This window comes from Carassius gibelio, chromosome B14 (genome assembly GCF_023724105.1).
Source record: "Carassius gibelio isolate Cgi1373 ecotype wild population from Czech Republic chromosome B14, carGib1.2-hapl.c, whole genome shotgun sequence".
Lineage (NCBI taxonomy): Eukaryota > Metazoa > Chordata > Actinopteri > Cypriniformes > Cyprinidae > Carassius > Carassius gibelio.
In genome coordinates, this window is record NC_068409.1 from 21,733,755 (window position 1) to 21,751,151 (window position 17,397).

Sequence of the window (17,397 nt, forward strand, 5' to 3'; positions counted from 1 at the left end):
TACTTTTCTCTCTCCAAGGCACAAAGAAATGATCAGCGTGAAAAAAAAGGATGTAGGGTGCATGCATTTACTTGGACAGTTGCTGATTAACAGGTTAAAGAAACATTGGCTTGAAAATGATGCTACTTGCAAACTAAAGTAAAAAAAAACAAAAACATTTTAACTAAATAAAAATACAATAAAGTACATGTTATTAAACTCGGATACAATTTAATACTTAATAAAAATGTGGATGGATTTTTGAGAAACAATTGTATATTTACATTTAACATTTAATCATTTAGCAGACGCTTTTATCCAAAGCGACTTACAAATAGTATATGTTTACAAACGAAGATGATCTTCTGAATTAGTCCTGAAAATTAAAATGAATTTCTGCAATCTATTTTGTCTTAATATTAATCCCAGCTGCAGCTTTCATCTTAATATAAAACAGCTACAATTCCCAGATAATATTCTAAATGTTTTAGACATCTCCAAATCACTCTGAGCTTAACAATGCATTTTGAGCAAGTTTTATAATACATTTCATATTTAAATTAACTTAAACTCTCATTGATTGCTGTAAGCTTTAAACTTAAGCAAATATAAGCTCTCAAGTTTCTCTGTATTTTATATGCAAAGAATTTTAAACTTTTCGAATAAGTTCCAAGGCAAGCTGAAGGCAATGCAAATGTGACCCTGGGGTATATTTATAGCAATAGCCAAAAAAATAATAAAAAAAAATAAAAAACAATGTATGGGTCAAAATTATCAATCTTTCTTTATATAAAAAAAAAAACATTAGGAAAGTAAGTAAAGATCATATTCCATGAATATATTTTGTAAATTTCCTACCGTAAATATATCAAAACGTATTATTTTTAGTAATATGCATTGCTAAGAACTTTATTTGGACAACTTTAAAATGTTTTTCTCAGTATTTAGATTTTTTGCACCCACAGATTCCAGATTTTTAAACCTGTGTATCTAACATTTCAGCTTTCAGATGATGCGTTAATCTCTAAAAAGAAATAAACAAATAAAAAAAATACCCTTACAACTGTTTTTGTGGTCAAGGGTCACACATTGAAAGTAACAAGCGTTTAAATTCAACCAGCAGGGGGCGCAGAGTGTTCGTTGCGCTTTCCTGCATGAAAACAGGAAGTTGTGCTGACAGAGACCGTAGTCAACGATGTTGTATGTATGAACCGCTAATATAAAATGTATATAGAATCGCCTTATACGTACAAGTTTTTCACGTTTCATCATTAACGGACGTTAATTAAAACTAAGCTCTAGCAGTTTGATTTGTAACTGGCGGAAAAAGAAGGGTTTGAAAATTAAGTGCCCTTAAACACTACGCTTTTTCTCTAGTTTTTAATGAAGCTCTAACATTTGAGTTACGAGGACCATGGAAATGAATTATCAAGACGAGTCCAGCTCCAGAGATGACACCCATTGGGTGGAGGAACTCTTCCCCCCTCGTTTCACTTTCCAAAACCTGCTGGAAAACCAGACCAACGCAAACAAACCATGCAGCAGCTCAATGAAACCACCTTCAGCCTTCTCCACAGACATAGATGAACCCCACAGGAGCCACAGAAGGGACATATACCTGAAAGCTTTGAAAGAGGTTCAGCAAACTGAGCGACTGCACAAAAAGGAGGCCCTAGAGAAGATAATTATTAGGCCTGTTGATGAAGGAGAGACCACAGAAAATCCTAAAGACCAGAGCGAGACTGCAGGACAGAGGTGCATTTGGAATGAGAGGGACATCACCAAACTGCGGGCTGGTTTTGAAGAAGTAGAGAGGGACAGATGGAGACTAAAGCGACAGCTCAGTTGTTCAGAGGAGCAGCTTAAAGCAGAACATCATGAAAGGATGAAGCTGGAAGGCCTGGTGGAGAAGCTGGAGGAACAGTTAAGCCTTTCCAAAAAAAGGGCTGCGCGTCAGGCCCTCATGATAAACGATCTGAAGTCAGAGAGCCAAAAAATGAACGCTCAGTTACATAAGCTGACGATAAAGGTCAGGGAAACAGAAGAAGAGGCAGACAGGTGGAAGACAAGTCTGAGGAAAGCAAAAGAGGACGTGCAGCAGATCACACAGGAGCGCTCCAACCTCGCATGGGAACTGGAAAGAGCGCAGGCGCAATTGAAATCTGAAGGAGACAGACTGGAAAAAGCAGCTCAGATAGAGAAAGAGGCTGTGCTCCTGAGGCTTCAGAGAGAGGTGGAGCAGACCCGATCCGATCTGTGCGCAGAGAGAGAGAGTCATGCACAGAGCCGCACAGCCCTCCAGCTCTTACGCAGACACTTTAGCAGCCAATAATTAATTGCAATAATAAAAATGTGACTTAAAATGCAGCCATTTAAATCTTTTTATAATAAAGACAAAATTGATGTTACCACACATAAGAAGTGCCACTGTTTATTTTATTTTCAATATGCCTCCACACTTTCTCTTTTTTTAAAATAAAACTTTATGTACATATATAATCCTCCCCCACAGTGGAACATATTACAGAAATCTCATAGGAAAATGAGTGAAAAGCATAGCAAACATTATCAGTCGAACTGCAAATAATAAAAGGTGTAGGTTATACATTCCACCATAATAATTTACCAAAGATCTAACATACGATTTTGAATCTCTTTATCTGAGATTACTATCACTGCATGGAGAATATAAAGCCTCAAAACTTCAACGAGCTTAAGAAAAACAACCCTGTTTGCGGAATAATCACATTTGGCCAAAAACCCATTCTTGTACATGTGGTATCAAGTGAAGTTTATTGAAACGACGGAAATATTTGGTTATCGATAGCTGTAGATCTTTTGGGAAAAGGCGACTGAATCAGTCTGGGCCACCGTTCAACACAAAGGCTTTGAAAGAGTTCACACATGATGCAGTTTATAAAAACAAACGCAGCACAGAAGGTGTTTCACATCCTAAATACTTACAATAAAGTTCAACATGCACAAGTCATACTTTCACAAAGACATTTGCTTCTAGTGATTAGCGGACTGAAATGATGTCAAAGCACAAGCACACGCTGACATTTGGATGAATCCATTAAAAACCTTTTAGACTGAAACTGTGGCTCAATTACACAAGCACAGCAAGTGCTTTCCTCACACTCCTGACAGTCTCATTAGCAAACAGAAAAAAATAATTTCCCTTGTATTTCATATTCAGCATTACAAGACCACAACTTTGGCATGTTGTTAGATCTTATTTGAGCTTGCATAATTCAAACTACCACCCCACATCCAAAATAATACCAGAAACACTTTACACTAAAGTTTGATTTGTTAACATTAGTTAATGCATCAGGTACCATGAAAATTAAGTTAATGTTAATTAATAATAAATATGCTATTGTTCATTATTAATTCAAATCAACTAAAGTTAATGTATGCAACTTAAAATTTATATATAGAAGTTAACCAAAATTAATAAATGCATTTACTAACGTTAATGAATTAAACCATACTGTAAAGAGTTTCCACAATATCTATTGAAACAAAGCGGGGGGGGGGGGGAAACAGCACTTAGGAATTTAAAACCTATGAGGTATATTAGAAATTAACTTGTGCAAACAGAGTACATAAAATATATTCAACTTAAGATATAAAGACTAATGGAACCTTTCAGTAGAATCCTGCTCTGCATTTTATCTAAAACTTCCAAGAGGTACTGAAGGAAAGAATCCAAAGGAGAACCAAATTCTAGGTCTATAACATGCGTTACCACAGCTTTGGCTCATTCATGTTTGACAGTGCAGGACACAAGAACTGTGTTAAATGCTCTTTGCTACGGCATCCATCTTTTAAAGGCTTAATTGGCTTTTCTAAGCTGTCTATCAAAGCGCAGCTGAGGAATGTCATGACATGCCCCAGCTCTAGTAATTCACATCCTTTCAGTGTTACAGTGTGTGTGCGGAGGTTATCGTGTCTTGCACTGTAAACATGCACCGTGTACTAAAATATATAAACCCTGAATGCATTGCATGGCTCATCTAAACTGAGAAAACTTTAAACGAGTATAGTTTTTTTTTTTATAATTTCATATTTTTAAATAGTTAAAATAAAACTAACCCAAGCTAAAGCAGAATAATACTACAAATCCAATGTTATAGATAAATATAAATGTAATAGAAGACCCAGAATGACCAAGCTACTTAAATAAGGCACCCAGTTAAAATGGAAATTGAGTGCAGCATCCAACATGACCATAAAACTCTACAGACGTTTTTTTTTTTTTTAAGGTTTCACTTGACCACATGACATTTTCAGGCTATAAAATGCTTTAATGTCCCTTGACTAGTTCAAATGTGAGAATGTCCAGATGAATTTGTGTTTGTGTATTGAAATAAGGCATCATTATGTCCTGTATTTATGACCTATCGTTAATATTTGGTTAATGAAGTGGCACTAATGGCCTACCTGGAGCAAAGCTTCCAGATTCAGTGCAAATATGCAAAGCCATACCTGTACCAATATTCATGTTCTTACTTTGTTACAAAGGCCTGAGCAGGCTTTCAATATACTTTTCATTCTGAGCAATTTGAATGCATTTTTTTTTAATCTACGTTTTACCATCTAAAAAGGTAAATCAACTCTATTTCCTTTTTAAGGGCAGTGCTAAAAATGTACTGTATATTAGGTTTAAATGGAGTGCTTGGGTTCCACTTGCTACTCCTGCAGCTAAAACATGTTCGCCCCCAAGTAAAGGGATAGACGTATGTTAGCACATCCTGACAGCATTTCTCTACCTGTTTCAGAAGTTGGATGTAAAGAGATTTATTCCGAGTGATGCTAGCCTTTCTTTCTGTCTTTGACTTATTTTTTTTCCTCCCATCCACATAATCAAACCACATTACAAGCTAAGCTCCCCGGCTCTACACTCCATGTTTTCCCATTAGGACTCCTCTGCAGGTGCAGGCCGTTTGAGGTCCCGGATCTGCTTAATGAGATAGTTCTTTTCATCGCAGAACTGCTCGTCTTCAGAGCGGTCCGTTTGAAAGTGGCTCAGGAAGTCCACCAGCTTCGACTGATTCTTGAGGAGGATGTCCAGCACAGGCTGTGTCTTATTGGGGTTAGCCACAAACACCTGAGAGGACACAAGAAACCCGTTAAAATTGCGGTCCAAGTCACTGAATCCACCTTCATGCAGTCTGAACTACAGCTCACACACTAGTGACTGACCCTGACCTGTTTACATTCAATATGTGAGGCCAGAACAGGGACAGAAGACCAGTCAGCTGCCAAGTGTGGAAAGTAATTGGAGTAGACAGAGGGGAAGGCAAACAAGCAAAGTGCCAAATCCAAATATATTGTGTTACATGAAATGCTGTGCATATAAACACGTACCTTAAAGACATGGAAGGCTTCAAACTGGATGTTGCGGCTGTTGTCTTTCAACATGTTCATCATCAGCTTTAGGTTCTCAGCTCGACTGATGTATTTGGTCATGACTGTGAAGTTGTGTCTGTCCAGTAATAGTTCTCCTAAGAGCTGGATATCATTTGATAGTCACTTATAACTCACTTAAGCACAATTAACAAAACTATGTGGTAAGAATGAAGCCAAATCATCCAACATATTGCTGCTTTTATTAAACCAAGCAAGGTTTGTCATAAAACATTCCAACATGAAGACAAATTATGTGGCTGTTCAACTTAGATAGAAGCATTTTTCTGAGAGAACTCGCTTTAGGCTTTTATATCTTTCTTTCATGTATAGACCCTAGCAGCTTAATCTTCACCTCAAGGGTTTGAATGCCATTACAGCCTTGAATTATTGAAAACAACCCTGTGAAAACAGTAGTTTTTATCCTCACCTTCAGAGACTGCCGCTTGGTGACATAATTATCAGAATGCAGCAGCTTTTCATACTCAGTGAACACCTAAAAACATTCATGAAATGATCAATCATCATACATTTGTCCATAAAATTAGAACAGCTACTAAAGCACTTATAAACAAAAGCCCTTGCAAATGAAATCTTGGGAAACAAGAGTAACTCACTCTGTCGTAATTTGTCTCCAAGAAATCTGCACACATGATCTTGTGTCTTGTAAGCAAATCCTAAAAAAAAAAAAAAAAAGTCTTAAGTAAATGCACTTTTGTCATTTTCTCTTTTAAACGGTTTTTGAATTTCCATTGCTTGATTTGAAGCGACAGTCAACCAAAAATTAAAATTCTGTCATTCTCGAATGCAAATTCTGCCTCATTTGTACTTGTACATTAAGCACACTCCTTTGAGCCTCACCTCATATTTGATGTGCTCTATGTATGCATGTTGATCAATGTTTGAATTGTGTCTCCTCAGAAGATTAAACTTGGATTAAAATGTTTTCAAATGTACATAAAGAGAGAATAAAATAATCCATATGGATTACTTTTATTCTTTCTTTATGTACTTTTTGAGGCCTGAAAATGTTGACCCCATAGATGCTCAAATGGATGGACAAAATTGGAAATGGGTTGTCAACTAACACTAATGTTAAAAAAAAAAACCTTTTGGGGCTTCTGCCACATGACCAAAACATTGTAGGACTCTTCCCTTTTTTTTCTCTTTACAATAGTTTATTGTACACACCTTTTTACGGTTTCATTTCAGTTGAATATAAATAAATAACCTTAAACAGTCGTATTACTGCATAAATATCTCAGGTGATTAAATATAAAATATTTTGATTTAAATTTATTAGTGCATTGTGGCTTTTTTCATGGACGATACTTTGTGCATATTTAATACCTTAAAAGAGGAGAAGGCGTCAGAGGCAATGTCAAAAGTAGATAGCTCCACGTAGCGAAAGAAGCAGTAGAATTCCTCAGAGAACAGAACAATTCGGCCCAGAGGTTCATGACGCAGACATTCCCTCAACATCATGCCACAGTTAAGGGCCACTTCTGGGGTTTCATAGCTGCATTCAATAAATAAATAAGCCCTGTTATTTCTCAAACGTGTGAGAACCACATTTGTTTGTATATGCGTGTACATAAAACCACCGAAGTCATCATTCAAACATAATATCACACCAAATTGTCAATAACTAGATATGTGCTTTAAAAGTGAAATGCCATTGGCAGCTCAGCCGCATGGACAGGAAATGGGAAAATTATGATCCTAAAATAACCATACAGCCGCAGTCTCCCATAACATCAATTGGAAAAGCCAGGCTAATCAATGGCTTCTGAAAGCGTTGATCTATGGCTGTGCCCTGGGGTCTGGAAACTCACCCTTTCAGCAGCATAAAGAGGATCTGTGAGTGGGAAGAGATGTACTCCACAGTAGGGGTGCGAGCGCCAATCTGGCGACGCACTATGTTGCTAAACAGATGCACCACATCCTTCTTTCCCTTTGGTGAACAACACGTTATAAATCAAAGAGAGCAAACAACAAATGTGTGGTTAGGGCACAGAGCAAGATGTCTTACAGCAAGACGGAAGTAGTTGTATTTCAGACATTTCAAAAGCAAGTATGTGCACCTCGAAATCAATCCTCTGAAGGTTTGCTATGAGGGAAATGAGGAGGTTGGTGTTGTAGAGCTCCTGAGCTAGTTGTGCCACTGCCTCAGTCTGAGGCTCCTTGTCTCCAGTGCCACACAGCACCTCTTTCAACGACGAAAGATTTTTTGATACTTCCTCTGCAACCTACAGGAAACACAGTGAGTTTTTCTGACTCCAGTCACAGTCCACGGTTTGCTGAAATATTTGCATTGACATGTTGACATAAAAAAGGACCAACCTTTTCACATTTCTTGCTTTCAGAGGACTCCAACTTCTCCAAGTATGCTACATTCTCCTTCAGACTTTTCACAATCTCTGCAGGGCTCTTCTGAGACTTCCCAAAAGGGAACGGCATGGTTTTAGCTGGGATGTGCGTTGGACGTTAAAGGACAGCAGAAATGATTCACCTGTAAAAGGTGAAAAACAAATAGTGTACAACATTATACCAGTGAATGAAGAAGTCATTGTAACCGACAAAAGCACAAAACTATTCGTAACAAATTTTGTACACTTCAGAGACATGAAATACAATGAAAATACCTGATATTTTATTACTGTACAAGTGATAAGCCAATCATGTTATGAAACGCCTTCTAAACTTGCTCAACACTGACAAGTACAGATAGAGATAGTTCAACACATGTGATATCATGACACAAAATCTAAACGAGTCACTTCAAAAGAGCAACTAAGCCGTTTTATTCAACTTTGAAAAACAGCTAATATCCCGATGAGCTAAGCTAATCTCCACCCAGCACGTATCGATCAACGCTTCTCAGGAACTCAATATTACTCATCACAGTCACTTTATCACTGTGTAGCTTGTCACCCTATACGATCTTAACATGAACCCATAAGAACAAACACAACTGTTCACGGGAAGAAATAAAATCCAGTTTTTTAATCTTCCAGCAGGCTGGACATGTAGCCATGTAGGTTAGCACGTTGGCTAACTGACTTCTGTCAGGCATGACCATCATGGCCAAACGAGCTAGAAGAATAACTCAAACCAGGAAACTAACCACTTAGATAAATTATTTCTATCCGTGTAATCTGTCAGAGTGAATTTTTGTCATATGGGTCTTTCTTAACCCGTGTAAGGATTCTGTTTGACACGCATTTGGTGCTGAACCTCTCAACTTTTCAAATGACATTTTTGACAGTTGATCAAGTTGCGTGTATTCTAAACTGATCTTTTATCCTTAACAAGAGAAAACAAGGCATTGATAAACTATTTTTAAAAATACACAAAATCCAGTTGAACTGTATATTTGAAGTACTATCTAGAGTAAGAAAAAAATGACTAGGCTAAGTGGATGTGTGTTAACTGGAAGTGGAAGGAAGGCAGAGACACTCACCGAACTCAAAGCGTCCACTCTAAAATCCACAGACGCGATGAGGAGAAAAGTAAACCAGATCGATTTGTGCGCAGCTAAATATAGAGTTATTATTTCAGTTCAAACTATGTCGAACATACTATTTATCTCTCCAACAGGAGGTACTTATTGTGTTAATACCTGCGTTTAATTCACGGCTGGTTTGTTGCTCGTACAGTTCTAGCGTCTGCCGCTTTACTTTATCAGGGAAGTTGAAGAGAGTTTTTGAACGCCCCCTTTTTTGTAATTGACGTAAACGTCGACCAATCAGAACATGAGCTGCGCGCACACCCTGAACAGAAATCGAATTAAATGAAGATGAATTGAGGCAACAAAACCACTGAAAGCGAAGCTGGATTGTGTACCAGGCCAGAACTCAGAGGCCTGCGAAACCTGAAGTAAGCTAAACACTGGGGCTCTTGTTGCTTATTGCGCAAGCTGACCACTATAGGGCCCCTGACTACTATTTTTAATTAATATTAGCATTCAAAAACACAAGGTAGGCTACGTAATTTTTAGGCAAGTCACTCTTTTACTTTGTTGTTTACTATTATATTGTTGTTTTAGCTTATTCCAATGTACTTTAAAGCCATATTGAGCCCTTTCTAAAAGTTATATAAAGTAAACATTAGTAGTAATAGCAGTCAGTTGCACCTCTGGTCATGTGATCAACATTGCTGCACCCATGAAGGATTTACCTGCTCCAAGTGAAATAATGAATGCATTTTTTTCTAAAAGACTACTATGTTCACATCATGTAGGTGCATATCATTTAATGTCAAAGTTATTTTCATGTTTTAAGACTTGTTCCCCAAAAAGTAGGATAAATATAATGATAACTATGAAGTTTGAATACTCGTTATAATTCTTCAATAGAGAAGTGAACACCACAGCTATAAAGCTAACACTGAGGAACGACTTTCCTCCAGCTGACAAACAATAAATAAACTGATAGTCAAACGGAATCCCAATGTAAATATAGTTATCATTTACAGTCAGTCTGAAGAAGTTGTCCTGGTAAGGTGTTTTACACAGAACAGATGTAGATAACAAAACAAGTGAATATACAAAATGTAAAAATAATATATATATGTGTATATATATATATATATATATATATATGTACAGATGTGTTTATGCATGCAGGAGAATGTGAATAAGAAATTGGCAGTGAATGTTAAATATAAAAGTATAAATTTGCACTTCTCTCTCTTTCTGTGTATGAGTGAACATATCTTTAATGTGTTAAAGGCAGGTGTTTTAGAAAAAAGCTAAAGTAATCCTTCAGTTTTGTGAAGGGCCACCTTGGACCTCATGTCATGTCACAAGTTTGGCGCAACATTTGGTAAATATTCAGGTAGGTATTTAATCAAAGGTTATGTATAGCAATTTTCTTTCTTCCTGAACTTATAAAAAATTGCGAAAGGTTAGTTTTGGTGCAAAACAATAACCATTTCACGTTTAACATAACTGTGTAAAAACAAACAAAAAAACATATAAAATGTTTATTCATACATGTTTATTCATACTTTATCAGTGCATTCATTATGCAACTCATCTGTAGGCTATATTTGCTCGTTTTTAGGCCTATTCCTCAAACTATCTTGATGGTGAACACAGCGCCTACGTAAGGGGCGTGCGCGTTTGCTTTAATGTTGGACAAACATGCTTTTTGCAGTGAGCGACGTCACGCGAACGCCTCGCAATGGTGAGAGGCAGAACGCACTCAATGCTTCAGCGAGAGGAAGAGCGAGAGTAGCACGCGCTCACAGCCGCTCTAAATCTATCCCCATCCAACACAGCCGCGGTAAGAGCTTCCAATATGTCACACAGACACTGCAATGTACAGCTGTAGAGCTAGAAAACGAACGGGATGAGTGAGTGGAACCCTTGTCGGGACTAGCTAGTTCTTTTTGCTGCGATATGTAAATACATTTCGTATGGCGGGTCTCCACATGTGAATAATCCCGCAGCGAACAATGTGTTATAAAAACCAAATAATGGTTTACAATCATCCCCAGAATTAAGATTTTTTTTATTTTTTTTGTGCACATTTGTGCTCATCAGTATTGTTGTAGCCACCATATAATGTGGGCCTTAATGGGGCACTCATACATAGATATACTCACCTTCGTTCAATCTAAAGGGGGGCTCCAGATTTGACACAGTCTTATAGTAGTTCATATACACTGGAAAGTGAAAGAGTTTTTGTTAAGAGCGAAACAGGCGCTTTGTCGCGGGCCTGTAAATATCTTCCTCCTCCCTTATTTATGAAAACGTTGCGAGGGATGCTGTGTTTTTCCTTCAGGGTTTTAGAGGGGTTCGTTGAGACTTTATGAGCAGGTTGTATCAGCTGTTCTGTTGGATACAGTGTCGCTCGCTCGCTCGCGCGCGCGTTACACCGCGACGCTTCTCTGCTATCATGGCAGTGCGTTTGTAGCGCGAAGGAGGGGAAAACCATCGCGACTCTAAACAACACACTATCCATCTTAGAACAGTTAACGAATAAAGGGTTTGATAATCGTACCAGCGAAAGTTGGGATTTTTATTTTATTTTATATTGGATAAAACTGATGGGCTAGTCATGTCGCGCGGGAGGTGATTTGTGAACTCGGTCAGAGCTTCCTTATTGGCATTGCAGTGTTTCAAATACGCCACCGTGTACTTTTCCTACATTTTTTTTTTTATAATAAAAGTGTGTAATATAAAAGATCATTTTAATATAGGTTTATGTGACTTAATTCTGGGTTTTGTGTTAGAGTGACATCAAATCTTAGAGATAGATTTCTCTTTGTATGCAAATTTGTTTTGGTTTTATTTTCTTGGATTTATTAGTGAATGTTATGTAGTGATTTACTGATTTCAAATTCTCACCAGTCTTTAAAAGGCAGCATGAAACCACAACTATATACATTTAAGTGGTATTTCAGTTAAACTACTTTTATTTTATTTTTAGGGAAACTATTGTGTGTAAAAAAACTATTGTGTGCCTTTCACCCATTTTGGGCCCTGGGGGTGTTCTGGACCTCAGCTTAATTTTTTCTTTTGCACTTCCTGCTTAAAATCTCAAATTGGTTGTATCTCATTGGTTCTAAATTGAAAATTTTGGAAAAGTGATTCTATAACCCGCTGTTTTTCCAATAAGTGTTTCTATGTAGATGCATAATTTAAATTAATATTAATTCATAAAAAAAAATCTATAAATATAAATACAATTATTTATTGATAAATTATATAAATAAATTATTTTATATTAATATACTTTTTTAAGGCTGTGAATCTTTGGGTTGACAGTTAATCAATTTTGATTCACGATTCATAGGTTTTCGATTCAGGAATGATTTTTGCAAATTCAAAATGATTCGATTCACAATTCGATTCTGCATTCTTTAAGTGCATTCATGGAATTATTTAAATGCTTAGTCAGGATGCAAATTACACAGCAGCCTTTATGGTTGGAGAACCATAGGTTAGAGAGAGAGAGAAAGCTGATTTTTTTTTTTTGTCCATTGTTAGATACTAGTTTAATGATGCTATAGCATGACAATTTCTGAAGTGAAATTGTCAACTACAATAATTTTATATATTTTTATATATATATATATATATATATATATATATATATATTATTATTATTTACTAGGAAAATAATAATAATATATATACTTTACAGTTTCTGTACTGTAATAAATAATATTTCAATTACCATTGCATCGTTCATAAATTTTAAGCTATTTATTTATTGGTTTTATGGTCTTAACGTTTCAGTTCATTTTTATTTTTTATTCAGATTAGTTGATTTAGCCTATATACCCTGAGATCCTGTCACAGTCACAGATGGTAAATAGTGACGTGAGTGAAGGAGAGATGCGAGGCACGAACACTGTTCAATGTTTTTATTAATTTGTGCTTGTAGTAACTTAATGTGTAGGCTGTATATTTTGAAAGCATTGAATCGTTATAAAAATTGCTTCGATTCTTAGTGTTTTAAATCAATAACTCTCCGGAATCCACAATTCAAAAATCCATGTTTCAAAATCGATGCATATGCATTGTCAGGGTTTTTAATCGATGCATTGGAAAAAAACATAGAGACATCTGGAAGTATATGTCATGCTGGTCACATATTTGCTTTTTGGGGGAAATTTTAAACTAAACAAATACCTCAGTGGAACAGAATTGCATAAGCAAATTAACCGCAGCCATCTGTCTAATATATATTTCTTCAGTATAGACTAGAGTGATTCAGTGACAGATGTAAGAGTCTTTAAAAATCTTTAAAAACACTAACGTGCATTTTAGCCATCTGTTGCTCTGTACGCTCACACAAAGCTTAGAAGCTTGTTTTTTCACTGGTCTGAGCCACAAAAATAGTCTTCCGTCTTCCTTCAAGTGCACTGCAGTTCAGTTAACATGCTTGGCAAATGTCACGACTTTACAATGTTCTTTTGTCTTGAATAGAGAGGAGAGGTCAAGTGTGTGAAAACTGGTCATGTCAGGACAGAGAAAAGGAGCTTCAGCACGTCTTCGAAAATGTGCCTTGTGTAGAACCAACCGGGACAAGGAGTGTGGACAATTACTGGTGTCTGAGAACCACAGGGTGGCAGCCCATCACAAGTGCATGGTACACCAACTGGCCATTAGTTTGCCTTCTTTTATAAGTGTTGAAATGGGTGAATAAAGCTCTAATTCATACATACATAACTTTCCTAGTTTTACCTAAATAATCTTGGCAGATATGAATAGTGTATGAGAAGAGGTGTTATAAAATATTGGTATATTATATATAAAAATAAGTATACAAAGTATGTATTTGACAGCATATCTAACATTTGATTGTTTTACTCAGCTTTTTTCATCAGCCTTGGTCACATCTCATTCAGACAGTGAAAACATTGGAGGCTTTTCTGTTGAAGACGTAAAGAAGGAGATAAGAAGAGGAAATAAACTAGTAAGCCTCCAGACCAGCAGCTCTCATACAATTCAGCTCTTCATTTAGGCTGAAAATAGAGAATGAACATACAGCTTTTTTTATCTCATGTGCTGATTTCCTGTTCAGATGTGCACTTCCTGTCACCGGCCCGGGGCGACCATCGGCTGTGATGTAAAGACGTGTAGGCGGACGTACCACTACTACTGCGCTCTATGGGACAAGGCCCAGACAAAGGAGAATCCCTCCCAAGGCATCTACCTGTAAGCAATCTGAGAATTCCACTTACTACATAACTGTGTCTGTTTTATAACTATATTACTCTATTTTTGCAAATTAGGGTTTACTGTCGCAAACACAGAGATTCCTCTCAAGATGGCAGTGATGGTAACTAACTGTCTCTCTTTCTCTACTTGGATGTTAGATACCTGCTTGTGAATCATTGCGTTGATGATTTGCTCTTATTCCCAGATGAACAGGGAGTTGCGGCCAATGACTCGGATTCATCTCCACCGAGGAGCAGGGGCAGGGGGCGTTTCGAGAAAAGCAGAATCAGAGGTGTGTCACGTGGACAGTCAGATGACACTCGATCCACCTCATCGCAAGGCAATGATGACACGGAGAGCTCCTCGCATGTAGGCCACTTTATCTACTTTTTCTGATATAACCCATATTTAATCCAAATGAGGGATTACAAGTGATTTGACACAAGCTTCAGAGTATCAGTGGTTGGTGAAAATCGATTAATTCTAATTACGGTGTGTCTGTGTGTGCTGCAGCGGGACCGGTCTCCTCTGAGAGGCAGCCCCAGTGATTCAGGCCTTCGCTGTGGCTTCTGTCATGCTGGTGAAGAAGAGAATGAAACACGCGGTGTGCTCCACTCGGACAATGCCAAGAAGGTTGCTGCCCACTACAAATGCATGGTAAGGCTTCTTCAATATTGAAAAACAACAAATAAAGAGTTTTATTTCTTAAAGGATTGGTTCACCTTAAAATGGAAATTTTCATCCAAGATGAAGATGAGTTTGTTTCTTCATCGGAAATATAGCATTACATCACTCGCTCACCAATGGATAGAGGAGTGCCAACAGAATAAATTCAAACGTCACGATAATCCACAAGTAATCCACACAACTTCAGTCTGTCAGTTACTAATATCCTGTCTTGTTCTGACGGCACAAATTTACTGCAGATCTTCCATGGGTGAGCAAGTGATGTAATGCTAAATTTTTCCAAATATATTCCAATTAAGAAAAATGTATCTGCATCTACGATGCTGACCTTTTCAGCAAATTATCATTTTTGGGTGCTCTATTGAACTGTTTTGATAAATCACATTGAAACTGTATACTCGTAAACAAATATCTCAAATATACAAGATATTTAACATTGTAAACGTCTATTATTTTTTAACTTTATTTTCATATACTAAGTTTGAAAACATTTGATTCTGTCTGATCCGTTGAAACTTCTATTCTATTCAATTTCTGTTTTGTCACAGCTTTTTTCTTCGGGTACCGTCCAGCTAACCACGACCTCTCGTGCCGAATTTGGGAATTTTGACATTAAAACAGTTATCCAGGAAATCAAGAGAGGAAAAAGAATGGTGAATTTTTATTTTATTTTAATTGAAATAAATATTAAGGTGCCCCGCAAATGACATGCATGGAAAACAATGTGAATAATTTGCCCCCTGTTTTAAGTAAATTATGTGCACAAAATATATATTTTCTTTCTACTTCCTGACCTCATTCTTATAAACTGATATAGATGTGTCTCACTTAAAAAGATTCCATGCAAAGGCTTTTGAACTCAAAATAGTACCCAGTGTCTCTGTCCATAACATACTGTGACAGCAGCAACTGGTTTATGAGAATACAGAAATGAAGTGGAACATTATTTTGTTTGCACAATTTACTTTAAAGTCAAGGAAACAAATTAGCAAATCATGTGCACAGTTTACTATTTTGTTCTTTTCTGCATGTCATGTGCCAGCTCCATAAAATACAACTAATATAATTCTGTATTAGTTTAATATAGATTTTCTAAACTATATTGCTATAGGTTTACACCAAAATATACTTTTTTTTTTTTTTGCATATTATTCTTTGTTTTCAGAATGATTTGGGTATATTAATTCATGGTCACCTAATGTGTTTTGATCATTTTTGTTAATTTCAGAAATGCACACTGTGTGCCCAGCTTGGAGCAACCATTGGCTGTGAGATAAAAGCCTGCGTAAAGACCTACCATTATCACTGTGGCCTGCAAGACAAGGCCAAATACATAGAGAATATGGCTAGAGGAATTTACAAGTATGTTTTCATTATTTATTCAGATGATTAGTCTGGCCAGTTTTTTCCAAATGTTTTCATATATACATTGAACAGGTCAGCTGTCACTTGTGCTTAAGTTTTACAGTATGACATGATCATTACGTTGTTCTCACCAGGCTTTATTGTAAGAATCACAGTGGAAATGAGGAAAGGGATGAAGAGGATGAGGAGAGAGAGAGTCGCAGTAAAGAGAAAGCTGCGATTGACAACAGAGCAGATCCTCCACCGCAGCTCAATGGCAACTAGGTGAGATTCTGCGTACAGTATGCGGCCTTGAAACGGAAACTCATGTCAATACTAGTCATTGTACATGATACAGTGATTCATTTGGATGTTCTTGTTGCACTGTGATTTGTTTAGTCTGTCATGACAGAATTTGAAAATTATTCAAGACCAGGCAAATGTGATATTTTGATCAGTGGACATGAGGAAGATTAAATTACTGTCTTTTTTTCAGATGGTGCATGAAAATGGAAGACATGATAGGATCCGGATAAAATAAATATTTTTGTATAATCCTCAATTAGAAACTAGGGGCCAGCTCACAATATCGGACAATTTCAGTTTTCCTCTCTGACAGTATTTCATGGACATTGTGAATGAGAATGTAAGTTCATTATCAAATACTATCAATCTGTTACTGCAGTGTAAACCATAATATAGATGGATAGGTTTTATTTAAACATATGGTATATTAATACTCAAACCATATGATTGGACGGCTGGAAAAGTGCCATCTGTTTGTGCTTGCACCTCCAGTTTCCTCTTTGGCAAACTGCTCTTTGCCTGGACCCTCTCTGAAAAGACTGCCCTCCGACTGTTTATAGTGCATCTCCAAACTTTGAGGTTTAATAAGCCTTCTCCTTCATGAAACTGCCTTTACCTCTTTTTTCTCTTTGCAACATGTATTATATTTTATTACTGTATTATACTCATGAGTACTATTGGATGTCTGTGGTTTTCTTTATAGTACAGGTCAGGATTAAAGAATATTGGCTAGCATGCACTTTTCTTTACATGGTCTCATGGTGGTCTGTCTTTGTTTTTTATTTGTTTTTTTTTGCTCTGTATGCAGATGTTCCACATATGCATTATGTGCTTTTGTGTTTTCAGTTGTCCATTTGGTGGAGCAGTATTTCAAAATAAGAGTCCTAGAAGATAGATGGTTTTAAACGTGGTTAAAGTTGAGGAAAAAGCTTAAGAAGTTTTTTGGGTTATTTGTCATTTATTGGGACCTGCCATCAATAAGAAGAATA

At 36.8% G+C, this 17,397-nt stretch overlaps 3 protein-coding genes across 6 annotated transcripts; 2 read left to right on the forward strand and 1 right to left on the reverse strand.

The window, feature by feature from the left end:
* Positions 1-1,393: 1,393 nt before the first annotated feature.
* ccdc160 (coiled-coil domain containing 160) lies at positions 1,394-2,311 on the forward strand. The gene has a single exon (XM_052574179.1). The coding sequence runs from the start codon at positions 1,394-1,396 to the stop codon at positions 2,309-2,311; it is 918 nt and encodes a 305-aa protein (XP_052430139.1).
* An 83-nt stretch (positions 2,312-2,394) lies between these two features.
* Positions 2,395-9,095, reverse strand: cab39l1 (calcium binding protein 39, like 1). Its single transcript, XM_052574224.1, has 9 exons — positions 8,858-9,095; positions 7,738-7,906; positions 7,479-7,643; positions 7,230-7,348; positions 6,745-6,913; positions 6,012-6,071; positions 5,825-5,890; positions 5,356-5,499; positions 2,395-5,095 (listed from the first exon to the last, which is right to left on the reverse strand). Exons 2-9 carry the CDS (start codon positions 7,852-7,854, stop codon positions 4,904-4,906), a joined length of 1,032 nt encoding a protein of 343 aa, XP_052430184.1. The 5' UTR covers positions 7,855-7,906; positions 8,858-9,095; the 3' UTR covers positions 2,395-4,903.
* Positions 9,096-9,145: 50 nt separating this feature from the next.
* On the forward strand, positions 9,146-17,157 carry LOC127971321 (PHD finger protein 6-like). 4 transcript variants are annotated; one of them, XR_008156786.1, is made up of 12 exons: positions 10,554-10,682; positions 13,337-13,499; positions 13,725-13,826; positions 13,935-14,068; positions 14,146-14,192; positions 14,277-14,440; positions 14,585-14,728; positions 15,307-15,411; positions 15,987-16,120; positions 16,258-16,387; positions 16,599-16,748; positions 16,901-17,157. XR_008156786.1 is itself a non-coding variant. In XM_052574222.1 (11 exons), the coding sequence occupies exons 2-10, from the start codon at positions 13,368-13,370 to the stop codon at positions 16,385-16,387; spliced, it is 1,092 nt and encodes a 363-aa protein (XP_052430182.1). In that variant the 5' UTR covers positions 9,146-9,273; positions 13,337-13,367; the 3' UTR covers positions 16,599-17,157. The 4 variants fall into 4 exon arrangements, 3 of the variants coding, with proteins under 3 accessions (XP_052430182.1, XP_052430183.1, XP_052430181.1); XM_052574222.1 differs by lacking the exon at positions 10,554-10,682 and adding an exon at positions 9,146-9,273 and having other exon boundaries at positions 16,599-17,157; XM_052574223.1 differs by lacking the exon at positions 10,554-10,682 and adding an exon at positions 9,497-9,632 and having other exon boundaries at positions 16,599-17,157.
* Positions 17,158-17,397: the final 240 nt, after the last annotated feature.